At 48.0% G+C, this 27,731-nt stretch overlaps 2 protein-coding genes across 3 annotated transcripts in view; one reads left to right on the top strand and one right to left on the bottom strand.

Annotated features, from left to right (window-relative positions):
• Positions 1–19,328, top strand: part of LHPP (phospholysine phosphohistidine inorganic pyrophosphate phosphatase) — an 88,775-nt gene extending 69,447 nt beyond the window's left edge. The window contains exon 7 of the mRNA XM_010581985.1: positions 19,238–19,328. Within this exon, the coding sequence (XP_010580287.1) occupies positions 19,238–19,328 (91 nt within the window). The remainder of the gene's footprint in view (positions 1–19,237) is intronic.
• Positions 19,329–23,026: 3,698 nt separating this feature from the next.
• The window catches only part of FAM53B (family with sequence similarity 53, member B), a 51,817-nt gene continuing 47,112 nt past the window's right edge, over positions 23,027–27,731 (bottom strand). The window contains exon 5 of one of the 2 annotated variants that reach the window (XM_010581983.1): positions 23,027–26,373. In XM_010581983.1, the coding sequence (XP_010580285.1) occupies positions 26,044–26,373 (330 nt within the window). In that variant the 3' untranslated portion in view covers positions 23,027–26,043. The remainder of the gene's footprint in view (positions 26,374–27,731) is intronic. The other variant, XR_775293.1, reaches the window with a different exon arrangement.

The raw sequence follows: 27,731 nt of genomic DNA, 5'->3' as shown, positions 1-27,731 counted from the left end.
TCCATCACCAAGCCTAGCAAAAATTTGTCTTATGAATAAATATACCCTATAAATTGGTCCAATAAATTGTTCCTATTTTGTCTTCCTGCTTTATGTATCATTTTAAAGGAAGATAATTGAATATGAATTTTGTTCATCTACAGAGAAACAGACATTCAAAATGAGTAACATTAATGCTAATGCATATATGTGTCAGTGTGTTTCCGTATTTTGGGGATGGTGCTGTCATCTCTGTAGGGCATGTTAGACTGAGACTGATTGACTTTTCAATAGCCGTTGGACTGGAGACCAATACTGCTCTCCAACCTGGGGAAAATTCTCCTCAATTCCAGTTTCTTTGTGCGTTAGCAATTACTTTCAAATGTTTAAAACGCAACAGCAGTTGCCAAAATGTGTGTTGCCTCCCAAGGAAATGCTCTTAATTTCTTTGGGTTTAGATTCCAAATATGCGGCTAAACTAAGCTTGATGATAGCTAAGGTTTGGTTTTAGGCAGATTGTGAGTCCCCGCACAAAGTTAGTGCCTGGAATACACACGCAGCTGTGACCATACTGGGGCTATGTCTGTGGAAATGTAAAAATATTAGTCTTAAAAGAGATTAATCTTTTCCACATTTCCTGCTATGGTTGGAGGTGATTTTCACATTGTTTTGTTCTTGGCTGTCTCAGTGCTTTGAGTCCTCCTGCCTGAGAATCTCTCCTTGCAGTGATTTTACAGCCTCATTTATTATGTACACATGAAAAATGGTTGGTTGAGTAAGAGGTTTCTTGGTTTCAACCAGAAAAGAAGTATATAAAGTCACTAGAAAGTGGCTTTTATGAAGAAAGGCTCATATAAACCATGAAAGCAACCAGAAGGGTCTCTGAATGAGATATAAAGGGACTTGCTGTGAGCAGAAGTAAACTGAAACTGGGTCTTCCTCTTTGATTTTAAAACTTCACGTTGTAATACCTGTGAAATACAAGTGCCCATATGTACCTCACTGGCTCTGCAAGCTTCCCGCTACCTTTTTTACAGCACGGTGTGTAGTCTCGGGGTTGCAAAAAGTTGTCAGATGCACGAGGGTGTTTCTTGCAGCCCTGTCCCTGCAGCAGTGATGACACATTGCTTAGACTGGAAAGTGAAGGAGAATATTGCATTGCTTCAAAACCGTAAGGAGAGGGTTATAAAATTATCATGCCTGTAAATTCCAGATGTGAACCATATGATTGCAAAGCCCTTCTCTCTGTCCTTGTTTAAACTGATTTTCTGCTAAGCCTCCTCCACATCTGTCTGCCCTGAAAGTGCAGTTTTCCCTGTGCTCAATCACATGCACAGTGTACACCTTGTGCTGGGACTAAAAGGTCTTTTGAAAAAAACATTATGCAGCTGATGAAGTGTTTGCTCAGGATTAGGTGCCATGGTTAATATAAGCATTAAAAAGTGTCTCTGGCCACTGTCCTGTCTCAACGGCCCCGTATTTCCTCTCTTCTGAAGACGGATGTTCCTCTGGTTTGAGTGGCTTTTGTCCTATTCACTGGGCACAAAAAAAAAAAAAAAAAAAGGAATACTAGGCTTTTAAAGATGGAAAGTTATGCGGTAGTGCTAAATATATCAGTATTTCTTGGACCTGGACTTACCAGGATACGCTGTTCCAGCAGCACTTCCAGCACAAACGCAAAAGAGGCAAGTCTGCTTTTAAGCACTTTGGGGTTTTGTTTTGAAATAGGGAGGTATATCCATGTGTAAGGGTGGTGGCTTTGGGAAAGCCGGAGCGCAGGGCTGCGTTTGGGGAGCCTGCCTCTCCGCTGTTGGGTTGAGCCCGTGCGAGGCATTTGGACGTGTGTCCTCTTCCCGAGAACGATCAAGTTACATGCCTTGAGCTTTGCCATAGTAGCAGAGGAAGGGAGAGTACAAAGGTTATGGAAAACAAAACATTAATTTTCTTGACCAGCTGTGTTACAAGCAAAGTGCAGCTTATTTATACCCACGGCATGCCGTTCATAAATCAGGCCTGCTCTCCAGCAACGCATTTAATGAGAACTATTAAATGATTTCATGATGTACTCATCGTTACCATCTGATAAAAACCAGCGCTCCCTCCGAGGACCAGGACTTTTCAATCACAGCTTTTTATGCTCAGGGAAGGAGGTGCGGGGGAAACAAAGCCCTCGGCAGCGTCAGACGTGTTCTGCAAACGTCTCTGCGGGCACATTGTGTCGGGAGGATTGATCGCTCGCTCAGACCGAGCTCGGAGTCTTGCGGCTTTTAATTAGGGAGATGGGCCGGTGACGTGAATAGCCCTTCGGTTTTATGTTATACCCTTCACGTAGAAAATACCCGATTCCGATCTCGCCTCTGTCCGCCGGCGTAAATCACGGCGTTGCTGGCTGAGGTGGGTGTCTCTCCCGGGGGGTGCCTGAGGCTGGACCCCAGCCTGCAGCACACGGGGAAGCCGGGAAGCTCCACGGCATCCACACACGGGCCCTGCCCATCTCCCGTGCTTGCAGAAACGGGACCCGTTAGCTATTTGCATTAAGCGACTTCAAGCCAAACGGACGGAACCTGATGCAACGTGGCATCCAGGAGGTTCCCATGAGGTTTGGGGCTGCGCAGAGGACCCCCAGGGCTTGTCCCCACGGGAGGGCACGAGCGTGGCGAGGGAGGGGGCACAGATCTATATCTACAGCCCTCTGGACCCCCGCCAAGATTTCCAAGCTGGCGAGGCCGGAGCCGATGGCTGCGCAGAAGCCTGCAAGGGCTCCTTTGTCAAGGGCATACCCAAGCATTAAAATCACAGGGATGGCTAATTTATGTGAGAAGGTTTTCTATGAATCAATGGGGAGGGCACTGCTGCCCAGAGGCTTGCCCCTCTCGAAGTGTTTAATTGCTAATCAGAGGCTGGATTCAGCAGCTCCCATTCTCTGACACTTTCTGTCAATAAAACTCGAGAGGCTCACGCTTTATAACAAAGATGTTTATCTTGCCCGAATTTGTGGGAAGCTCTAGGAGGCTGTCCTTTCTTGCTGCATAGCTTTAATGGGGTAAACAGTTGCTGTTACGTAGTTTCCAGCCAGATTTTTCTGAATGGGGGCTGGGAGGAGGATGCCTTAATTAATCCTTTAGGAAAGTGGTTGGGATTCTGGCTTCTTGGTTTGGGTTTGTATCTAAATAGCATCTCCCAGATTCAGAGTACTGACACTCGGGTCCATATGGCACCTTGCATTTCTGCGTCTCTCCGATGGGTAATTTTTCTTGCTCCTTCAAGAGAACTGAGCCATTATCCCAAGTGAAGTTGTTGTGGCCAGCCCCTGAAGCCTCTGCCAGTATGCCAGGGCATCAGCAGTCTACAAATATCTGCGGGCCAGCTGAAACAAAGTTTTATTCCTCCTGTGAAGTAATGCATGGTAATGACTACTGGGTAGTTGGTATAAAAGCCTCAAGAGATTATAGTAAACTGAAAAGAGAAGGTCTCTGTACATGTGTTGGCTGCTTTTGGCAGGGGCTATTGAATTTAGCTTAGGAAGGTACCAAACGTTCATTTTTCTACCTGTTTTTAATCACGCTGCCAGTCTCGATCCAGCAGCCATCTGGAGGACAGCCTTCAGGAAAGTGAGATGCTCCCTGCGTAGCACAGTCCCCGCGGGCAGCGGGTGCAGGTGGGCTGGGGTTGGGGACCCGGGTGCCGGCAGCCCTGCGGTGCTCAGCCCTCCTGGTGCCCCATTCCGGAGGGACCCCGGCAGCGGCGCTGCTGGAGTTTGGGCTGGGGGCTGGCTCGCCGCCGGTTCCAGCTCGCAGCCGTGCTTGCGTTTTACAGCCTCGTTTAGGGCTTATCACATGGGTGGGTTTCCCTTGCGTTGTCTTCTGGAAGCCTACCAGGCTTGGAGAGCAAATGAGATGGGTTGCTTTAGCTACACAGCAATGGAGAGATCGCTCTATTGATTTCCAGCCCCCCCCCCCCCCAAAAAAGGAGGTGTCCTTTCTTGGGGAGGACACAGCTGTTATTAAAATCGTGTGTGTGAATGGCAGCATGGTTTAACATTAACTTAAGGCTCGTCTTCAGCAGCAAATAATTTTCAGTAGAGCATGATTTCACCATAGTATTTACTATGATCTGCTGATAATTACCTGAGAAGCCCAGTTTAAATCTTAATTAAACATTTTTCACACCCTTTTTCATATTAGTTGGTTTCTTGGAGTTTCCAGAGCTTCAGTATTCTCTGAGCTGTATTTGCTGGGTTAGCTGCAAAAGCACAAAAAGTCTTTGTCTGGAGTCAGTATGCTGACATGTGAAAGACTGCTATAGGATACAAGCTACCATAAAGGCTAATGAGTTGAAATCAGATTACAGTGATGTAGGCAGAGTTAGCTTCAGAAACCGTAAGTGGTCGCAGGCTGGATGGAGAGCTTTTCCGAAGTGCTTAGTCCTAGGCAGAAGATAAAAGTCTTCCAGCAAACGTGGCTGGAGCATCATTAACACATCATTTTACTTCTAAAGGCTGGACAAGTGACTTCCAGAGTTAGGGAATATAGTGCAGTCGCTGGAGCCAGGACTCAGGCAGATGCCATTCAAAGTCAGAATTTGCGGATTGCCTCTAGCAATTATCCGCAGTTATGTTTTGTAATTTTAATTTTGCAGAATGTCCCACATTGTTTGTAACTAGAGTTAAAACCAGTGGCACAACAGAGATAGCTGCCCTCCCAAGCCACATGCCTGTTTTTTCCTTTGGTTTTTTTTTTTATTTGCTTGTTTGTTGTGTAAGATTTTAGGGCTGGCTCATCCTAACCTGGTTGCCGTTCACTCAAATTTTTCTCCTGTAAATAACCTCTCTTCACCTTGTGGGTGTTACATCCTGTGGGTTCCATCAGGTGGGAAACAGCATGTGCCTGCCCCAGTGTCCTTGCCTGCGGTACCTCGGGAGCTTGTCTGACCTTACTTAATATTAATGAATAATCAAGTATAGGTAACTACCAACCAAATTGTATCAGAGTCCATATCAAAAGCACGTTATCTAGAAATCCACGGCTCCAAGTGCAGGCATGTGGCAAATACACACCCATGGGGCACCCAGGAATGGCAACCCAGTACTGCCCAAGGGAGAAGTGTCAAGCAAATATCGTCTCCACGCTAAAAGCTATGTACTTGTGGAAGCCTGAAGTCCACATCCGCCTAGAGTTGGTTTTAGTGATGTTAAATTGGGCAAAAAGTAGAAGTATAAAAAAGGGGGTTTGGTAGCAAAAGAATGAAGGCAGATGCAGACCACAGGAAAATATTCCTACACCAGAATACCCAGAGTAACCAAGAGACCTCCTAAATGTTGGAGAAAACTCAGCTTATCCTTCTGGTAAATTCAAAGGGCTATTTTAAAATATAGATGTTTTCACTTTGTTTTTTCCTCAGTGTTGTAGATCTCCATAAGGGAAGGCTGGAAAATGACTTCTTGAAGCATAACCAAAGTGAAGGGTCATGCGGGTGGCAGCTGCCAGACCTGTGGGTTTTAGGATTTACACAGCCTGCGGGTTTTAGCCTCCTCTTTGGAAGCTAAATCAATATTTTGTTAGGTTTTGCAGGAGAAGGACGCCTAGGTAGCTTTTTTTCAGTGCTTTTTCTTCATGCTGAGATTCTTCAGCCTGGGTTGGAGTTAGCACTCTTCCTCAGGATTTACCTGCTCTTGTGACCCATAAGAGGATTTCACACCTGACTTTACAGAGCAGCGAAGCTGGCCACTGGACTTTGTTAGGAGTCAGGGCTCAGACTTCGAGGGGATGTGGAGGAAAGCATGCTCCCACCAGTGCCTCCCCACAGGCACCAGGTTCTAGCTGTTCTGGGGGCACACGCGCATCTTCTCGGGCATTTTTTTCAAACGATGTTATAAAATCCTAGAGGATGTAGAAGGCGGACACCGCCTTGTGTTTGGGAGTGAAAAATTTTTGTGCGTGTATTTGGATGTGGATATTGTTCAGCTGCAAACAAGAAGGGTTGATGGATATGTCCTGTCCCACTGTGTATTAGGTCACTACAGGACATCTTTAACCTGTACTGGCTAATTATTAAATTCAGATATATGCAGTCATAAAACCTGCAGAGTATTGCATATGTAGTCAGCAACTTGGAACAGCTTACACCAAACAAGTGCGATATTCTTAAATGTTCATTGCTTTCTCAAGACATGCCCATTTGTATGGACTTTGGACAACTCCAGGCTGCCCTGCTATTTCCATCCAGCATGAATGTATGAAATGGGAGTGAGTTGCATAAACAGGTCTGGAGGAAGGTTTTCCACTAGCTGCAGGTAGTAATTTATGGTGGGAAAGCAACAGGCAATTAAACCCCTTACATTGCTGAGCATTAACGTATGGTGCTGTAAGTTAGAACATTACCTTTAATGTTTTACTTAATGAAGATGAAGTCTCTCTCTTTATGATCTAGTGAAGTCCTTTCCACACAAGGCTTGAGTGGTTTGTTTCAAAAATTTCTTTGTTATACTTATATATCCACATAGCACAAACACACCAAGCCTACATTTCAAGCTACTGCTTCATTGTAGGCTGGGAAAAAACAGCAGAAAGGATTGATTAGCCCTCCACAGATTGCTCTGTGCTGTCCTGCATGCAGTTGAAAGGGATTGGGTTTGTTGGGTTATTTTTAATTTCAAAGACAAATATCTTCATCTTAAGATGCCTTGCAAGAATTTAGCAATATGTGCAGAGAATACAGTCTTCTTGGCTGTTCCACCTCCAGTACAAAGTGATCCTTTGAAGTATTTTAAGTGGTAGATTTTCTCAAAGGTATCAAGCATGCTGTGTCAATAAACTTCATTTCAAGCCAGGTTGGGTTACAGAAGCAGCTGGTCCACAGCTAAAACCAGTATTATGGGCCTTTCATTGTCTAAAGATTTACTCTTCACTTGAAGCTGATGCAAAGGGAGGAAACTAGTCTGCATAGAAATGCTCAGATAAAAGCAAATACTACAGATACCAAGAAGGTAAAGCAGTCTCCATGCTACTGTTCCTGTTTATTTGCGTTTTGTCCTCCTCTGCTTTAAAACTCTAAGTCTTTTTTATTGATTTAATATTTAAGAAATGTACCAAGTTCAGTCTGATCCTAAGAAATACTAAGTACCGTCCCTAAGCAAGTAATACAGCAGTGGAAACTGAGCTGCTGCAATAGCCTTACTGGTGCTTTGAGGCCATCATTAGAAATGCAGTTGTGTGCTCTCCCATGACTTGCAGACTCTTTCAGAGTTCCCTTGGGAGAGGTCAAATACCTGCAATGGAAAAATCCTGCATCGTGCGTTGCACTGGAAGTGAAGGTATCAATCCCCCTGGGCACCCCTTTCGTTCACAGCTCTTCTGGGCACCTTGCACAGCCTGATTGTTGGCTTCTAGGTCTTGGAGCTCGTGAAGAACTGACTCGGAAACCATCTTAGCCTTACGAGGATGAATGTGGCAGGGTCTGAAAACAAAGAGATGGTGGTGCCTGGTGCCGTTGTTCTGAGCGTGCGAGGTGCGGTACCAAACTCGTAGTGTCGGAGTCTGGATGATGTTGTGGTTTTAGGCTGTGGTTTGCATGTGTGAATAACAGCCAGCAATAAACTGCTATGGGAAGTATCTAGTCAGTCACACACAACCTAAGTGAAAGAAGCTATTTGGAGGTGACCCCAGTATTTATTAGCCATTACATTTATGGAAGTGGCGGCCAGGGACCAATGGAGAAGATGGTGCAGGAGGCTGTGCAAGTTCAGCACAGGACACAGACTTTACTGTGCAGAGCTTACGAGGTGCAACACTCCGAGCTGAAACCAAGCGTCCCGAATGCTTTACTGCTCAAACCCCAGTATTCATTAGTCAGTTGTTTCAAATTCAGGATTATTTATTTGACAACGTAGAGCAAAATCCCTGTTGACTTGACTGGCACTAGGTATTTGACAAAACTCATGGAAGACTTCAGCAGGGCCAGGTTCATGCTGAGTCTGCACTAAGTGTGTGCTGTACAGCACACAGCAAGTCGGACACACCAGCAACCTTCATCTGAGGAGCTGTAACTCAAAGCTGGAAGGAAGTGGGTATAAACCTTGGGCTATTCTCCTGGTCCAAGCAGAGGGCTGAGCGCCAGGAGCACTGGGGATTTAATCCTTACACTAACAATGTTAGTTTAGCATACTTTCCGTAATCTGTTCTTAAGCACAAACATAGACGTGGTTTGACACCTTGAAAAATGTGCTAGCTAGCTTTCCTCAGCCCAGCGCTTCCTCCCGTGTCCTGCCTGATGAGAGGACCAGGTGGAAGAGAGCCAGGAGGAGAAGGAAGATGCCGCGGCCGTCCCTGCTGCCTCCCTGCGCAGCTGCAGTAAGCGTGTTTCCAGGGCAGCGGTGCTGCACGTTTCCTGCTAGGCTTCTGAAGAGCTTGAGATACTTGGATGAAGCACGGTCCATAAATGCAGCATGTCATCATTCTTTGAACAGCTTCCCATCTTTGTGAACGTAACCAACAGAGGACATCCTGCATTTCTCTGGAGGGAGGTAGCCTAGCCTCAGATCTCCGTTGCCAATTAAAAAAGAAAAGGGATCAAATGTGGGCTTCCTATTGCTGATCTGTACAAGATTGTATTGTTTTCTGTTGGATTTAGGAGCTCGCTCCCCAACAGCCCATACAGTAGCCCAGAGGCTGCAGGCACTGGCACAAGGCTTACTTCATTACCCACTCAGCTGCCAGGCAGGCCTGGTTTTCTCGTCACTGAAACAAAACAAAAAGCAAAGCTGCTGATCAGCTCCGTCACTTCGGGCAGCTGATGCAGGCTCTGAAAAATAAATAGCTCTGTGGGCTGCCACCTTTGGGGAGTCATATGCCAGAGGACCAGAAGGAGCCGCTGTCTGGGTGATGTGCATGGAGCCATTTTCCTTACTCATGCAATCCCCACTTTTATAACAGCCAGTGGCAGAGGCTGGAAAGAGTTCAGAATAATCCATGGAAATGTATTATTTAAAAGAAGAAAATGATGTTGTAGTAGAAGTTCAACATCATTCCCTTTCCTTATATCAGTTAATAGCATGAGTATGTTTAGAAACAGGTGGGTTCCTGACATCCTTGAGTGTAACAAGGTCAGATCTAATATTCCTATCTGGTCTGGGAGGAGAAGTCAGACAGCGACACCGTGGAGCGGTCCTGCTGTGCCAGGGTTGCTGTGGGACCATGGCATTGCCTTGTCTGGGCTGAGCAACTTTGCAGCCAAAGTTGTAGAGCGTGCCTTAATTTTCCAGTGTAGGTGCTTTTTTGGCTTCTCACATGAGAAAGGTTTTGGAGCAGGGAGGTACTGGTTCCCAACACGTGCATGAATTGGCTGTTCCTGCCCTTTGGAAGGAGAGGTGGGTGCATGCGTGTCTGTCTGCTTGGGTTTCCTGGGAGTGGCACAGGTATCTCATAGTTTCATTCTCATTTAAAATTAAGACTGATTTAGTGAGCACCATCTGAAGACAAATATTATTCTCCTTAGGATAGCTCTAATTCTTGTTTGGTGAGAGTGAGTCTTTTAATACTGTATCTTTGAGTGTCTTGTTTAGAGGGTTACATTATCAGTGCAAATTTGGCCTAATACTTTTTAAATTAAACTTCTCCAAACAGCATTTGAAATCCTAAATTAAGACTTCTTTCTTTTATAATCTGCAAAGCTTCTTTCTTGCTAGTATCTGGATCTGCCAGAGTTCTGCAACTTAAATCTCCATGTGATGCTTTGCAAATGCAGAAGCCAGCATTCATTTTACACATATGGATTTTGTAAGCAATGTATTAAAGGAAAGCAATGAAATATTCTCTTAGGTTAAGGTCTTTAAAAGTGCCTATCAGAGTAAAATGCCTGAGCGCCACTGAGCTTCAAATTCAGCCCTTGAAATTAATCTTTCCCACTCTCGTGTAATATTAAGTCCCATTAATAGCTAATGCATCAGTTGCTTTTAAGATGCACATCTGTTTGTATATATGCACAAAGAAAATATTTACGTCCAAATTCTTTCTCAGGGGCATTTAAAATTATTTTCTACTGAATTGAGTAAGGTCATTTGGCAAAGCCATGCAGGTCATCAGTAATTAATCCAAGCAGGCAGAGTTGAGTCTCACAGTGCTTGCAAACACCCTGTTAGACTGGATAGTTTGGCAAAGCAGGGGCAGTTCTCAGGTTTTCTCAGCAAACAGCGAATGTGCATTTAACTTTTGAGGGGGAGAGGGAGACTTGCTTTTATTGAAAACAGCTGTGCTCTACTTGCATTGCAGCACTAGGTGCATCCATATGTACAGTGCAGAGCTTCTGATCCCCCAGTCCACCCCCATCCAGCCTGGGGGCCGTTGCACTTACACAAACACGCCTGGCATATATGGTTTGTTTCTACGATGTGCTTGCTGTCTGCAGTAACGCAAGAGGTAGCGTTTATCTCGGTTAACTTTATCTAAACTTTATCTAAAAGTTAGACCAGATTCTTTACACCTAACCCTGGCTGTCGAAGAACTGGTTCTGGGCTATGAGCTCATCATCTGTTTTAAATAGAGTCAGTAGGAAAAAAAATCATCTCTTCCAGAGGATATTTCCTATCCAGACTTGTTATCTAAGAAGATAGAGTGAACATGGGATGAATACTCTTCCCTTTCCCCTCAGAGGGATCTGTCTGTCCTGAGGAGGAGGCTCCTGAAGAGATTCAGGTGACCAGCCTGGGGACAGCATCTTGCTTTTGGATAGACAACACTGGTGAAATGGGTCTTGGCCGGCATGACAGGGGAAACCCAGGTGACCGAGGGGTGAATATGCACCTCTGTGGAGGCAGAAGCATTTTGCGTTCTCAAAAGTTTATCTGTTTCCTCTAGCTGTATCAATTGGCCTAACAGAGTATGTTGCGCAGATATTACCAATACACACCCTCACAGCATGAGATGAATTAAAATGGTTCCCACGAGGCTGAGGATGGCAGTCATGAATGCAGTAACCCCCTTCCACCTGAGTCTTCTCTGAGGAGTCCGATCAAGTATCCATCATCCCAAGCACAGAGCAAGACTGGTTTTTGAGCCATGATGGCTTAACCTTTGGATTCAGGGGTGGATGGGACCGCAGTAGGTCCCAGCTCAGAGCCCATACAATGCCTTCAGCGTGGGCAGAGAAGAAGGGACCAGAGCTCTGTGTGGCAGAAGGGGCTGGTTGAGGGTCTCACCATCCTGATGGCCACCAGGTTCCAGCTCTCCCTGCAACGCCAGCTGTCCCCAGGCCACGTGTGTTCAGGGACAAGCCGGCTGGGAACCCGTCCAAAACCAGAACAGGCGTGTGTGCTGCTCCCTCTCCTCCACTGTAACGCTGGTACAAACGCTTTTAGTGCCTGGCCCCTGGTGAACTGCTTTTTTACAAGATGAGCGAGATCTGCAGTTTTGACAAGGAAAATTGCTGCCCTGAACACCAGTGCTCTGCTTGTTTAAATATTTGTTCAAACCAGCTTGACTTTCCAGTGCATTTTTGCATGAGGGGTGTTGGAGGTGGTAGAAATAAGTTAGTTCTGGTAAAATCTCATGCTCTGGGGTAATCACATGAGAGTATTTAGCCAACAGTACCCTCTGTCCCAATGGCAGCACTTTGCATCATGTCTCCCCATCACTGTCCTGCATTTCTTCATGCTTGTTTCTTACTTAAGATGAATCTGTATATGTCCTATCCACAGCCCATACAAAGACTTTCAGGACCTTTAATCTCCAAAGCTCTTACTCTGGCGTGTTCACATGTGCTGTATTTCCTGAGAGAGAAAATAAATAGGGATGGGTGGAGGAAGACAACTGCCTGCGTCATCCGCTTCCTCAGCGTTGTATGTTCAACGGCTGGTTGGTGTGGTGTATCCTGCAGAAATGGCAGGAATTGAGATTATTCAAGGGGTAATTTACAACCGGCGTGAGTAAAGGTCATGCCTGTGAAGAGAAGTATTGAAAATGCTTGTGTTGATCCTCTCCCAAGCTTTATATGTAATATCCACCGAAGTTTGCCACTGCCAGCCTCCAGTTTGTGATCTGTCCTGGTCACCTCCACTCCTTTTACTTCTTTATATTGATGAAGCCCCACTTGCTCTCCCTGAACCTGCAGTTATGATCACCATTTCTGATCTCCTCCTTGCTCCTCTGTGTGATGTCCTCCATCAGATCTCAGCGCTGCAGTTTAAAAAGACCTGGTAGAAGATCTGGTGGAAGACCTGGTAGAGCAAACTGCAGCAGGGACACCAAGCACTTCCCCATACACCTATTTTAGCCCTACCAGTACTCTCAGCATCTTCTTCTAAGCAGTTATTTCTGGAATTGGGTCTCTGAGCTCATTAGTTAGAGCATCACCGTGCAGCCAACTGATTAGAAACGAACAAATTACTACAACACTGCAAATTAAATTTTCAGCACATGTACATTTGAAAAGTACGAGTGTTCACCCCAGGAAGTACCTTGAAATGCAGAAAAGCAAAGATCTAGGGAATGTTTGCTAGCATTTGCCAAGGTTGTTTGGTTTTTTTAGGTAATTTATGCGGGCAGAGAACTCCCTATCCCCTCAATCTTAGTATTTTCCTGTATGTTGAGGTATATTGCCTGGAGAAGTGTTGTACCTAAGCCGGTTTATTCCTCTCAGTTAAAACTGTAGCAGTTTAACATAAACGGGAACAATTAAGAGGCAAGCCCACAGACTTCCTTCAGGTGTTAGCAAACAATTTGGCTGTTAATTTCTACCTGTTTGTGGATGCTTGAATTTAAATGAGTTGCAATTAAACACAATTAGCTGTGTGTGCAGTTCTGGGAGGCAAGAGAAGAGCAGTGGAGGATGCTGGTTTGCTCTGTCGCGGGTTTGCTTTCCTGGAGCTCTTGCAGGTGTGTTGGCCAGGAGGAATTGGCATGGCAAGGTTGTCTCTAGAGGCCACCAACTTCTGCAGCAATGTAGAAGGCATCCTTGGCTGCGTGGCTTGTGGTTAGGAGTTTCTGTGGATGGTGCCCACCTCTCCGAGCAAAAGCATCTTCCCAAACGATGGCAGCAAAGCAAAGGAAGGTGCTAGCTGCTCCGTGAGGACAACCTTCTGCTCTGGTCACACACACCATCACAGCAGCTCTCCAAAATCTGTTTTTTTAACCACAAAAGTCTCTCTTCCTATTCCAGGGAGATCTGTCTGTGACACAAGATACGGGGTCCAGGTATAGGAAGTTCTGGAACCTGCTCCAACACTGGGTGCATCTAGTGGCTTTGGTGCAGGTTTGTCTCTCATCGTAATGTCAGGAAACATGCTCTACAGCCGTTCATCAGCTACCCATCAATGTGCTGTCAGTCATTGTGATTTATCTGGGTTGTCGGTGCCAAACTGATTAAATTGCACCTTTCACAAAAAAGAGAGTTTCACTCATGGCACCAAGTGAAATTACTGCATCTGTCCAAAGAAACTAGCAAAGGTTACAGTGTCTGTTTACATTCCTCGTAAAGAAAATCTTGTTAAACTCTGTCTCACATATTTTACAGCCGTGGTAAGAGCCCCCGAAGAATACACTGTCAGGAGAAATGGTTTCAAGCTATTTTATCTACTTTTATGCAGCAGGAGTATATGCTGTTTAATTGGGGAGTTAGTGGGAAGTCTGTGTGGTGACACAGAGAGATCCCTTGTACAAACAAAGGGAGAGTTTGTGGGATGGGGTTTGCTGTCTTACAGAAAGCTGTGCTGCTGGAAAGGTCAGCGATCGTGGGACACACAGCGTTACAGATCAGGTTTGCCAAATGACTGCAGCTCTGTACGCTGGAATGTGAGATCGTTTGTCTTTTTCAAATTAACTTCTGTGCCTTACTTTGGCCCTGTGTGGTGTTTTTCCTACCCACCCCTATTTTAAAGAACTATGTAAAAGCTAATTTTAACCTGTGATACTGATCATGTGTTGATCAATCCCCATCTGCTCTTGTTCTCTGAAGTCAAGTTTCGGCAGGTCTCAGGTTGATCTGGTTTCTGGGGCTGTTTCCATTCCTGTGGCCATGACTATCCATGTCAGCTACCTCCACTTAGACTTTTATCTACTAAATATTTTGTCCACACAGTAATCCAGCTGTTTCCTTTTCGTTCTCCATATGTTTTGTTGGAAATAAGCACAAGCGAGGTGCTGAGAAAGGCATTCCACGTGGTACGTGAAGTTTCCTAGGACAGCATGATGTGAGGTTTTGGTGGTCAGATACCTCCTCCTTGCTCCCAGTGGGACGACTGGCTCCCAGCTTGGCAGGACACCTCCGGCACCCAGCCACATGCTTTGCTTCACAGACATTCTGCAGCTTCAATTCCCTCTGCAGAAATGGTCCCCCAGGAGAGTGCCATTCAGAGCCGACTGCCAGCAGTGCCCGATGCCCACCTCGACCCACAGACTAAACCCGGAATCCCAACTGGTATGGGAAAGAAAAGGGTTAACTCAAAGTCTGTGTTTTTCGAGGCATCTTTTTACGCTGTCCCTAGCAATAGTCTCTTCTGCATGTATTTGCTTCATTCACTTTAAAGACTCCTAGTGGATCCCTTCATCCCTCACGGATATTCAGCTGCATCCGGGTGAACCATCGCAGAAAATTACATAGCAGGTCAGGGCAATTCAAGACCATTCCTGATAGCTGAGTCTAGGTAGGGAATTTAGCTTGTCAGAACAGACCTATCCAAGTGGAAATCTGACCCAGACAGTAAGTGAACCTTCTTATTCTTGCAGAAGTTGATTTTTTTACTGCCCCTTATGATCTAGGATTTGGTTTTATGCTTCACCAGGAGGAAGCCATCGCGTTCTGCTAGTCAGTAGCCCTGATATCATGCTGGAGCTTCTCTTACCAAGTGACCGAGTGAAGAGTTAAAATTGCAGAGCCAGTTTTCTGCAGCACCCTGCTGCTTCCTTGATGTCTCAGACTGAAGCATTGATCTGAACTAACCAGTTTAGTATGGGCGGAGGATCTGGCTCAGAACACATGGGGCTACAGATAGCTGCTCAGCTTCTGCAGCACTGACAGTGATAAATGGTCCCTGGGAGAGGAGGATGTTTAGTCATCTCCTGAGGATGATTTGATGGACGTGAGTGACTACCAAGTCTCAAGACCTCTGTCCGTGTTGCATCGTGCTAAAGATACTTCATATCTTTAATGTGTTACTATGTACAGATCATTTTGGATGACTTTTTCTTTTGAAGAATATATTCTCCTAACATTGCCCTGTGTGCAGAAGGGCAGGCACAGATCATGTGTGCCTGTAGGGACCAAGAAGGACCACCCTGGATTTCAGAGGGTCCCTGTGCTAAGCCACTTCTTTCCCTGACCACTTCATATACCAGCAAGGTGGCCATGGAGAGGTGATGCAGAAATGAAGTGCCACATTTCACAGCTGTCCTGGCCAACTTGGGCTGGAAAATGTTCCTTGTGTACACATCCGGGCTGTGGTGCTCAGACCCTCCAAGGAGTCCTGCTTTACCGAAGAGAGTGTTTCCCAAGGCTGTGGTTGATTTTTCACAAGTGAGTTTGTGCACTGGCCAAGACTGCTGACAGCTCAATATTCAGCTACAGAATATAATTTTCTGTCATTTTGATTTATGTTCTTCTCTGTAACCAGCGTCCCATGTGAAAAAAAAATCAGAAGGAGTTTATCTTAAAGTTAGCTCAATGCAAGTTTATTCTTCAACTGACCTAGCAAATTAAAGATATTTTTAGATTTTTTTATTTATTTCTGGAACATGAAAGAGCAAAGTTCTAAAAAGTAACCTCCACTGTCAGTTTTGTGACCTGCTGCTGTGATGTCTGCCATCATGCAATGCAAAAAGGGTCATTGTGACTGGAAGAGAAGCCAAGCTAAAACCATGAGAGCGAGATCTGCTCTTGGCTGAAGTTTCCACCTGCACCCGGTGGTCCTGTCCAGGGAGGCTCTGATGCACCAAAGCAACCCCCAGGACATTGGGGCTGAGTTCCAGAGCAGTGCTCCACTGAAGGGTATCTTAAAACTCTCAATAACTGGGGGTTTCTCCTGGGAAACAGCCCGAATGCCCCAGGGGAGAGGCTGGCATAGAGCCACGGTCTCTGCTCCCTTCGGACGGCAGAAGAAGGGCTCATCCTCCAGCATCTTGGTTTTGCCCGGAGGTTTTATGGCAGAGCTCTCTTTTCTGCCTCACTTCTGGCACCCAGACTCGGGCTCCTGAATTGTTCTGCTACATTTGGAGTGTTGCTTCTTGGCATTAGTGTTGGGGGATTATTGCTTGCAGTTTCCTTTCGACAGATGCTTAAAAGAGCAGTACTGAGCTAGAGAGGGGAAAAAAAAAAGCCATCGCTTGGCTATTTGTGTGCAGTTGTGTGAGCTACAAAGCGTTCTGCGAGACAAAGGAAGAGGCCACATGAAACAGCTCTTGGGGTGGCACTGACAGGAGGAAAAGCTCCTTGGCATGGCCGTAGGAGAAGGCAAGAGAGCAGGGAAGTGTGTTTTATTCCAGTTCTCTGCTTTCCTACAGAGTTCAGACAATTTTGTTTATTGCATTTCCCCCCCCCACTTAGCAGCGATGAGCGTATAGGTAATCTAAGACATATGACATGCCTCAAAAGTATAACTCCAAAATATGCCACGGGCTGAAATGAAGTACACTTTCCAGCCCGGGGGTAGGCATGGCCGGCGTGGGGATGGCGCGGTGTCCCCGGGCCGGTCCCCACCACGGCAGAGAAGTGGGGTCCTGGCTGGAGCCGGGCCAGGCAAGGGAGGCATCTGCTGAACCGCTGGGCTCTGCTGCACCCCGTCTGCTTTAAGGGGACACATCGGCTGCGTAAGGGCTGCGTATTCCTCCCGTTTTTTTTTTCTTCTGGATAACACCAGTGAAGTATTATTAAAACTATCGGAACCCTTGCATTGTGAGTGAGGCTGGCTGCAGCATCGGTAGCAGAAGGGTGTTTTAGGGTTCCCGGCTGTAAGCCTGTAGGGTATCAGACTGCAAAGCAGAAGAGAAATAATCGGGCTCGGATGAATAATAGGGGTTAGCAGATAAAAAAATGAAGCTCATGTCCACCCCAGCGGTCCTGTGGGGCGGGGGGCGGTTGGGCAACGCGCAGGGGTGAACTCGTAACTCCCCGGGAGCTAAAGGGGGTTTTAACCTCGCTGGAGCCAGGAGTTGATGGCTGGCCAGCCTGTGTGTTGTCTTCACACGTTATTTGGGCAAATGGGTAAAAATACCTCATTTCCTAATTTGTTTTACTGCAGTATATATATCTCTATACAGCCACCCCTTCTGCAGCACACATTTAGTGTATACAGGGCATTTTCTTCATGACTGGCATTTAGCAGCTGAGTTACAGGTGGATTTCTGTATAGTCAGCACAGATATCAATCACAAAATTCTTTTAATAGATCAGAGTGCTGTGTAATTGAAAATTTCTTGTAGAAGCGTTTGTTTCAAGGAGTTCTTAAACTTTTCTCCTATTGTATAAGCTAGGAAAGAAACATTATTCAGGGTGTAGACTAGAAAGAAGTTTTGTTCATTACTTTTTAAAAATCTGCACTCAAATTAAGGGTTATTGCCAAGAAATCAGTATTTTACCACATCCTCCCAAAGGTATTTCTGTATTCATAAAAGCTACTTGGTTAAATCAGGGGGTGAGCAATAATCGCCACCTAAGGGGTGGATACAGACTGGATTTTTACTTGCTTTATATTTGAAGGTTTTTCTCCATTGTGTATTATCACTTGCTCTGCCTTCAGCAATCTAAATTCTTCTTCAGTTGAGGAAAACCTAAAAACCATCATAATTACTGTTCTTATTGCACCCTAGCCCTGTAACGAGATGATAGAATTTGGATAATTAAATAAAAAGACCCATGGAATAACCTTCCACCTTTTAAATACGATGCTTTTATGACAGCCAGCACCAACGTAGAGTCCATTTCATGGAGCCATTGTCCTTGTGCCAGACACAGCTTTGCAGGTGACACAGGGAAAGCTGAATATCAGTGTCTTATCTTTCCTTGTTGCATACTGTACCTTTGCAGCAAGTAAGATCTCAAGCAGCATGAGCTCCTGAAAGAGGCCGTGCCTTTGCAAGGAGCTTGTGTGCTCGGACGTGAGATCATGGCTGAAAAATGAACAGAAAGGAAATAGCCCTGGGGAGCTTCAGTGCTGGAACTGAAGAAATAAGTTGGTACTTGTACAGACAAGTGCTCACCAAATTCTGCACATCATAAATAATAATAAAAATAATAATAATAATAATCTCTCTGCCTCCCATGCATCCGATGGGAAATGCATCTTCCCCACTGAGAAATCGGTCTGTGCTAAATAAAGGTTTGCCCTTTACAGGGAGCGAGAGAGATGGGAGGTGGACATTAAGGCTCTCATCTCTTTCCCAAAGGAAAGCCATTAAGCGTATAAAATACATATGTTTTCTCTTCAGCAGCTGTTGGGTTTCTCAGCCTAAGAGCCATAACAGGACCACGAGGTCTGGAAAATTTCTGCCTCCCACATCTGCCCCCCCCCCCAGCAATGCTGCTGAATCAGTAAAATAGGATTGTGCATCTGTGCCTCGTTAGGCCAGTACCTCTAATTAAATTATTGGCAAAAAATGGCTTCAAGCCGCTCTGCTTTGGGGTGGTGACTTGCAGTGGAGGTTGAGTCTGACCCTTTTCATGGTAGCGTCTGAAACCCCCACTGTTAGATTTACAAGACGATTGTCATCCTGCAAAATTAAACCCTGACAGAGCCCTCCCGTTCGCTGAAGCTATGTACAGACCTTTCATGTCTCTGGGTCAGAAGTGAGTTCTTTTCTTTACCTATTTCTAGAGGAAAACTATGGCAGAATAATTATTTGCAGTTTAGTAGGATCCTAGGCTTGCAGCAAAGTGTCCTCTCAGCAATCCCTGACTGATACTGCTATTGCCTGAACGAAGAAGTGCCATGTAAAATGCAGTGCATTAATTTGGATTAGTTAGTTAACCGTGTAGATTGTCTTTCATACAAGGCTTTGTGAAGTTTTGCCCAGCCCAGCTGCACAAGGACATGGGATCTACCGTTGCATGCAGGAAAGACCTGGGTATGGGGGGAGGTAGGGAGAGAAGGGGGAAAAGGGGAAAAAAGAACAGAAGAGGGAGGAATGTGAAGCCCAGGCTCACCCGAGGGTGCTCCATCTGGGGCCACCTCGGCACTGCCCTGGGCTCTGTGGGTGCAGCAGCAGCGGGACTGCCGGGGACGTGGGACCTGGTCGGGAACCCGTCCGTGCTCAGCCATGCCCTTCTGTCTACTTTGCAGGCCTTGCGATGAAAACCACCCCCACGTGAAGCCCGATGCGTACGTGAACAACCTTGCCGAAGCGGTTGATGTTATCCTCCAGCAGCTGTAAAACCGACGGTGCCGTGGGCGATCGGAAGGAACGGGGACGAGGCCTCGCACGCAGCCCCTCCGCGAGGCCGCTTCGTCCTCTCCCACCTCCATCCAACGTTAACGGACCCAGACCCAGCCTTGCCCAGGGTGGCCAACGCCTGCGTTTTCCTAAATAATTCACGTAATGGTACTAAAATGATCTACTGACCTCATCAAAGGGAACACCAAACCTGCTGTCCTCCAGCACGTCTTGAATGTCTTCCCCTTGGTGCCGTGCCCATGCCAGTGCAGGCAAAATCAGCTCTCCCAAAAGCGCCAGGCTCTTCCCCGGCTGGGGCTGAGCCCTGTCTGCCCGAGGGGAGCCCTGAGGGTGGTGGATGAGGAGCCTCTGCCTCCTCCAGGCGATGCTCAGGGGGCTGTACCCCCCTTTAACTCTTCGCTCACGCCAGGGACCCAGCCTGGAGGTGCCCAGGTGGGAAATGGGGGACCCAGCACCCCTTCATGAACAGGCTTTTCTGTTTAACTTGCCCATACTGTGCCTTTTTGGGGTGCCTGTGATGGGATGGGGCATGTCCTTGAGGAGCGATGGAGGCCACCAAGCCCTGGAGCACACCGGCCCAGCCCCATTCTGCAGGGTCCTGTGTGTGCCTCTTGCTATGGGTGGCACAAAAACCCTGGGGAGGGGGCCAGCCCCTGCACCCTTGGCAAGCTGGTAACCGTGTTTCTGCCACAATTAGCCCCTGTCCGGCACTGCCTCGGGTTAGGGCTCGGGAATCCAGTAACGCTGTGACACATTACAGAATAACCGCGCTGTCCTGTCGGGAATAAGCCTTGTCCTGTGGATCTGGCCCGTTTATTGTGTTCAGTCCACATCAGCGCTGGCAGGGATGCTTAGAGGATCCGCAATGCTTTTCCCTGGCTGGAATAAGCTGGCGAGGGCTGTGGGACCGACCGGCTTTTCCTTCTCTCCATTGCGGGTCTCGCAGGCAGACATGGCTGTGGAGGGTAACGTGGGTTTCCCACCCTTTCCCATTAAAATCCCTGCCGGGAAAGCCAGCACGGGCAGCTCGGCTCCAGCCAATGCTGGCCCTCCTGGCTTTTAAGTTTCCAGTCCCAACTGGGAACCAGTCTCAGTAAAGCACCAGCTCCATCAGTCCTCCTGCCACGACTATAAATTCTGCTTTATAAATACTACGTGGAAACGTTCAGCCGCTTTCTTTCCTTCTCACTAGTCATTGCTAAACTTTCCTCCAATTTTCCTGGGTACCAAAACCACACAGGCATACGTTACTGCCTGATGGCTGTAGCCACCTGAATGGGACAAACCCAGTTTGCTCACTGAACATCCCCCGGGACTGATCCTGCACCAGAGCCAGCACCACTTGCCTGCCGAGCACCCGCCGCATCAGTTTGGCCCCAGCTCAGTCCCATCCTGCTGCCAGGGAGTGCTCAGCATGTGCGGGGCTGCCAAGTGATGCTCCATGGAACAGGGACGGACATGAGATTTGTCTTTTTTTTTCTAATCAGAATAAACATTGCTAAAATGAGTGTTGCCCTGCTGCTGGGCATTGCGGTACTCCAGCAGATCCCCAGGGTTTTTAGTTTCTCACTCACCCAAGAGTTTTGCAGCGCAGATATTGCAGCATACATGGTAACACCTGGCTACTGCACATAGCAAGAGCATGGCAGGGATAGGAGCTCAAACCAGGGAGCAGAATTAGAGATTGGGAGTTGCTCCATCACATCCTCTGCCCCGCTTCACCGATGCTTGCCAGCATTTGCAAGGGTCACCCTTTTAGAGGCAAAAATCCCCTTTTAACCAGCACGTCAGCAGCTCTGCAGCCCCTTGGGTTTTGGGCAAGACTTTGTGCTTTAGACTGTAGTGGAACAAGACTGTTTAGGCTTTAACCTGCTTCAGACTTCCCATGGGACCGTGGGAAGGTATGCAATTATCTGTGTGTGATATATATTTATATACACATATGCTCAGGCAGTGTGCTCTGGCCACTGTCTGCATTCAGCTGCTGCTTTCTGCATTTGCAAGCGGGAGGTGAACGGTAATTCCAGCTACATTTCCAGCAGTTCCAACAGCTGAGGATGACCCTGGTCACTGAAGGACACCAAAATGATGCTCTGTGTCCTGGAGCAGCCTGTGAATATTGGAAATCCTTGTTTTTCAGAATTACCAGCTGGCCGCTGAGCTGCACGGCACCCCTTGGGGACAGCAGGGGAAAGTGGGCTAGAAATTAAATTATAATAAAATAAACCACATCTGGGAAAATGACCTTAGTGCAATTTTTTGGTCTGTTTTTGTATCTTTTTATCCTCTGGGTAGCGTTCAGCCAAAGTGTACAGCACTGTGTGCATCCGTGCACACGCGAAGGATGCCGCAAACCCTGGTCGAACGTCAGGGCTGTGACGGCTCACAGAGAATTTTTTTATCCTATAATTCTTCCTTTTTGTTCTAGTATACTAAGCCTATCACTTCAATCTGATTAAGTTTAGGCAGATAAACATCCTGCCATCTGTCATGAAACTTTTTAAACTGTTTGCTCGCTCAAGGAAACGCAGCCGTTTTCCTTTCTGGTTTACAAAGGCTGTAGGGAGGTATCGCCCTGTTTCGCCAAGAATTTATTTAACACCCGCTGTGTGCCCTTGCCCTGCTGTGGGCTCTTGCCTTGCTTGAGTTTAGATTTTATTTTAAGGGGTGGGGCATTACGTCTGTCCTTAAACACGAAGCATAAGGTGTTACTTGGCACTTAAATGTTGATTTGCATTTCGCTGTTACCTCTTCGGCTGCGTTACAGCTAAATAACAGCCAGCGTCAGGCTGGGGGGGCCATGGGAGACATCCCCCCACCTTGGTGGGGGGGTGCATCACGTCTGCCTGCACGTGAACATCACAAAATGCCCATTTTGCCGGCGCAACCCGAGGTTGGGACACCCTTACTGTTTCTAACACAGACACCCCAATGGAGGGTCCCAGCCAGGGGCTTTCCCAACCCACACCCATTTTTGGGACACCCCCCCCCCCCCGTTCCCCAGCACCCATGGAGATGCCAAGGAGATGCAGCCAGACCCCTTCCAAGAAAGGAGAGGGATGTGGGGGCTCCCGCACCCAGTTCTGTCCCATCAAACTCCAACCGGTCCCACAACCCGACTGTTCCTTATGTCCCCGAGGGGCACGGGGTGTCCCCAACGCCTTCGACCCCCGCAGCAGCGCCCGGCCGCGGGGACAGGACAGAGAGGCGAGACGCCGGCGGGGGGTTATTGAACCAGGAAGCTTTATTTACACAGTAAAAGTAACAAGCAATTTCCTGAGACTGAGCTGCTCTAGTGCAATCAAGTCGTGGAGGGGGTACGAGTGGGCAGCCTCCTCGCCCACCCGGGGAGAGGGCAGCCCCTCCGCGGGGACACGCGCGTCCCGCTGCGCTTGTGCAATTACCAGCGAGACTTGGCTACTACAGGTCATAGCTTCAGAAGGCTTTTTTTTTTTAATAATTTTTTTTTTTGGTGGTTTTTTTTTTTTTTTTGGCCATCCTCTTCTTTTGATTTCTTGAACATCAAACCCATAAACGCTGTAAAGCACTGCTACAATCCTATAACATCCTACGTAAGTCTGTTAGCCTGTTCAGCCAGGAGCTTTTAAACAATGCACTTGAAACACAACTTTATTGGCCAAATAGGCTATGCTATAACGTGGAAAAATTACAATCTATTTTACAAATACTTCTTTTTTTTTTTTTTTTTATGTAATCTTTCATAGAACAGGCTCAACGAGCTGCATCTGCAAACACACAGCAAACTCCCCGTGCACGTGCTAAGACTTTTCCTATTAAAATTCTGGGTTTTTTCAGGTTGATGAACCCTTATTGCTGCTGACACAGCTTGCTGTCATCCTGAAACGGCTGCTGGCCAGTCTGGGTCACGCCTTGGACAAGCAACCGAGTCTTTTCACAATAATAAGCCTGCTTTAGCTACCTAGCAAGGAATAGCATCCCTTGTCTGCATATTACTTTAATATCACATTCTGACAGCCGGCAGGAATTTGCCGGGGGGGGTTACCAAAGCGTCTGTAATAGGTGAAATCCTTTACAAACCAAGAGCGGGACCCCCGGGGGGATGCCCTGCTCTCCTGCTGCGGTCGCTGCGGGCATAGGGTACAGATCTCCTGATGCCGGGGAGCAACGCCACTTCTGACTTTACAATCAACAGGATGTCCCCTGAATCTGAGGCACATACTATATTATATTTAATATTTTTAATTACTTTATTTATATATATATTTATATATATATAAATCCACAAATGTTTTACCTCTACAGAGAGAGAGAAGAAAAAAAAAAAATTTAAAGAGTAAGGCTTTCTTAAACTGAGAATAAGTACATGAAATCATACAAACCCAACAACAAAATACCCAACAGAACACCACCGTGGCCTCAAAACCGTCGCTAACTGTAGTCTGTGCCTACGCTAACATGCCCAGTATAAGGCCACGACTCATTGGAGAAGCGTCTTTAGTAAGGCAAACGGGTTGTGCTGTATGTAAACTGAATGCTACGGCTACGTCGAGTACAGCTGGGTAGTGGTCCACTGGTCACCTTCCTACCGGGGAGGGGTTAGCATGGCACCAGTAGCAGCCCTTGGAAAGAAAACAGAAGCCCTTCGGAATTACAGCCCCGGTGATGCGCATGCGAGAGCCCACCCGGAGCTCTGTGGCAGCAGCCGGACATGGATTTGGGTGAATTTGCCCTTTTTTTCGGTCAGTTGAGAGTCGGCAGCTGAGGAGGTGCCCGTGGCCAGCGGGGGACGCGTCAGCGATGGGGGGGATCGAGCTTCGGGAAGACTCAAAGCCGAGAACCGCGCTGTGCCGCTGCGGGGACACGGACCGGAGGGGGGGGACAGCAGCTTGGGGCAACGCTGGCGTGGCCGGACCCTCCCCAAATGTCCGCGACAGGCAGCGCCTTCCACTACAGGAGGGCTAAGAATGAAGCCAGGTTGTATTTTCTTTTAAACGGTGCATCGAGCGACGCTTTAAAAGAACGGGAGGGTTCCCCGGAATGAAAAGACATCCCTGTTATCCCTTCCCTAAATATTTGGGGCTGGCCCTGCCTGCCGTGAACCCGGCCTGGAGGGAGAGGACGTGGGCACTGCAGCGAGCAAAGCCTCTGCGGTGCCAGGACAGGGATAAAGCTATATAATGGCTGATGGGTTCCGCTGTGATGGGAGACGCCACACGCGTCCCGAACCACCGCAGAAAAAAAGTGCACCAACATAACCAGAAATGATGAATAAAACCTGTACCAATGGCTCTCAGCACCTTCTGAGTTATTGACTCCTAAAGCTTTGCCAACAGGGGTGCCAAACCCCGCTAAAAATATCATGTCTTCAATTGCTGTTGGTATCAAGGACTTTTTTTTTTCCTTTCTCGCTTTTGCAGAGCTCGGGAAGTAAACCCTGAGCTTGAGGGAACCTGCAGAAGATGCTGGAAGCCACTCGTACAGCTTTCCTAGAGCTTTAAACAAACAAACAAACCAAAACAAAAAAATGGGCAAAAAAAAAAAATGTCCTTCTAAACCTGTTAGCAAGTGGACAGCTTATTTTTACCAAAGAGAATTCATATCGTACAAACGTAATGGTCACCACTTTATCTGTGCTTAAAAAAGGCACAGGAAGAGGAAAAAGCTTTCAGTGCTGCTACCTGGATTTTCAGCCTTTTGCCAGCTGACTTTTTGTCAAGTAACCCCGCGGCGTGCCTCGGGCGCACAGCCCCTTCACAGTAAGACAGAGCCAAAAAAAAGAGGGTGGCAGCCGTGCCTCGGGTAGCAAAGCGGGCACAGCTGCTGGTAAATGGGTAAACAGCCCAGCCCTGCTCAAAACTGGGTGTTGGGAACCCAAGCGAGGGTGGCACCGAGCCTGATCGGGGCTTTTTCCCCGATGGGTTTGAGAGAGGGGATTGGGAAGGAAAAAAAATAGGGAGGAAAGGCATTTGAGCATCCTCAGGCAGCGCCCGCCAAGCGCTGCTGCGGATGCCACCGGCATTGGAGCTGTGTGAGCCAGGGGTCCCTTTAATTCCTTATTAGGAAAAGGAAAATTAAAGAAAAAAAAAAAAAAGAAGTAAAAATCCAGCTCTTACCATTATTAAATTTAAGCAAAACACTTCACTTTTGTGATTTCCCTCTCACGGCACTGCCAGGGACGTGGGGGGTGCCGGGGCTGCGTGGGATGCAGCAAGAGAGGAGCCGCAGCCGCCCCTGCAGCCACCAGCCAGTGCTCGGTTTGCAAATCTCAGTATTCTGGTTTTCCCCCACTTTTTCCAGTCCCATGGGTGGTGGTTTCTCCTTGTGCATCCCTTTCCGAACAAGCGCAGGTGGGACCCGGGGGAGCGTGGCCAGCCCCATCAGCTCCAACCCTACGTTGGCAAAAGCCATTTACTCGCTAAACGCGAGTTTTTGGCGATCCCTGTGCCTGGTTTCCCCAGTCGGGCAGGCGGTTTCCTCCGACTAGCTGATCTCTGACTACAGTAGTTACAAAGAATTTCAAGATTTACACACGCACGCACACAAATTGCTCTAAATACCTGATGAAATTTTGGCAAAGCTGCTTCGTCCCCTCCAGCTGGCAGGAGGAGAGCGGTGGCAGGACCCCGCAAACCCGGCCGCCGGCAGCGGGGAGCCCTCCACGGCTCCGCCGGCAGCCCCCCGACCCCGGGGGCGAGCGGACCCCGCTCCCTCCTCAGTTGTTTTCTATCTGCTCGATATCTATCTCGCCATCCAGCTGGAAGAGGCTCTCAGCGCCCGTCCCACCGCTCCGCCACACCGCCCCGTCTTCCTCCTTCCCGCCGCCCTCCTCCTCCTCCTCGCAGGAGAGGTCGTCCCGGCTGGCCCGGCGCTCGTCGGCCCGCGAACGCGGCGGCTCCGGGACCGGGGTGCAGGCGGGGGTCCTGCCCGGCATCACCTCCGGGGAGCGGGGGGCCGCGGTCCATGGCTGGGGACCGGGGAGCCTCTGGGAGCCATCCTCGGCCGTGGCGCTAAGGCAGGTAAGGCTGTCGAAAGTCTGGCGGTTCTGCAAAGGCAAGGGGAAAGAGGCAGCTGAGACAGGCGTGGGGACGGGGACCGGAGGGAATCCTGAAGTTGCGCTGGGCTAGAAGAGCCGAGAGTCCCGCCGACCCCCAAACTTGCGAGCCCCCACCCGCCATCCCAGCAGACAGCAAGCGGATCGGTAGAAACGCTCGGCTCGCAGCCGCCGGGTCCCCGGGAGCAAATCATCCCAACGTCCCCATCCATGGCAGGTCCTGCGCCAATCCTGCCCCTGCAACCTGTGGTGGCATCAACCCCCCACCCCGGTCTGGATCGGACCCACCACCACCTCCACCCCACGCGTCTCCCAGTCGCGCGTGTAAGGCAGGACAGAGCTCTTCGCCAAAAGTAAATCAATGTTTCCAACAACTCCATTTATTCAATTAGCTAAGAGAAACTTCAGTCCCTTCTTTGAGCAGCTGGAGCTCATGTACTGCTAAACCCGCCGCTGCGATGGCTCATGGCCATCCTCCCTTATTAAAACCATGCAAGGTCACTTCTCTGTCCCTGCTCTCTCTAATGAAGAGGCTCCGTGGCTGGTTGCCTTGGCCAGAAACTTGATATAGTTTTTGTGCTGTCACGTCTTCAAAATTGTTTCAAAACCCAACAGTTGCTCACAGGCGTTCAAAACCCTCTGCAGCAGAACACGCACAAGCTCTCGGAGATGCCACCTGACCACAAGTGTGCCTACCTGACGGGGCATGCCTTTTACCCAGGTTGTTTTTCAAAAAAGCAAACTAAATCCTCATTAGTGAATGCCAATGGAAATAATATGGTCAATGGAAATAACAGAGCGTGTGCTCTGAGCAGGAGAAGACCGTGGGGTAGCTCAGCAGCTTGTGCAAGCTTCTCGCAAGAGCCAGCGCACAAGCGAGCGTGCGATGGTGCGCTTGCTTCACAGACACCTGGCCCGGCCACATCCCACTCGATTGCCCTGAATCTGAATCCAATAAATACCCAGGGGCAAGGCGGTTCCTTCATTAGCTGAAGATGCTCACCTGATCTATGGCCCCCAAATCCTCAGAAACCACATCAATAAATAGGTATGAGCACACGAGCATCAGCACTCCCCTCCTCCTTACGTTTGTTTGTAGGAGAAAAACTACACGCCAGGATAAGTTATGGGTAGCTCGTGTCTTGGTGGAAATATGGATCAGGTGGGATTCCCCAGAGGCTTCACCGGTGCCTGGCATCAGTCAGTATTTTCTTGAACAAGCTGTCTGGTAGGGTTAAATCTGCAGATGCCGGCAGCTCTTTGGGAGTCCGGATCAGCAAGAAGTTGGTCAGTCCAGACGAGGCAACCTCCGAGGAACAGTTTAGGAAAAAAGTGGGGTTTAGGCTGGA

This window comes from Haliaeetus leucocephalus, unplaced genomic scaffold (genome assembly GCF_000737465.1).
Source record: "Haliaeetus leucocephalus isolate CR32 unplaced genomic scaffold, Haliaeetus_leucocephalus-4.0 Scaffold830, whole genome shotgun sequence".
Taxonomy (NCBI): domain Eukaryota; kingdom Metazoa; phylum Chordata; class Aves; order Accipitriformes; family Accipitridae; genus Haliaeetus; species Haliaeetus leucocephalus.
This window is presented reverse-complemented; position numbering and strand designations above follow the sequence as displayed.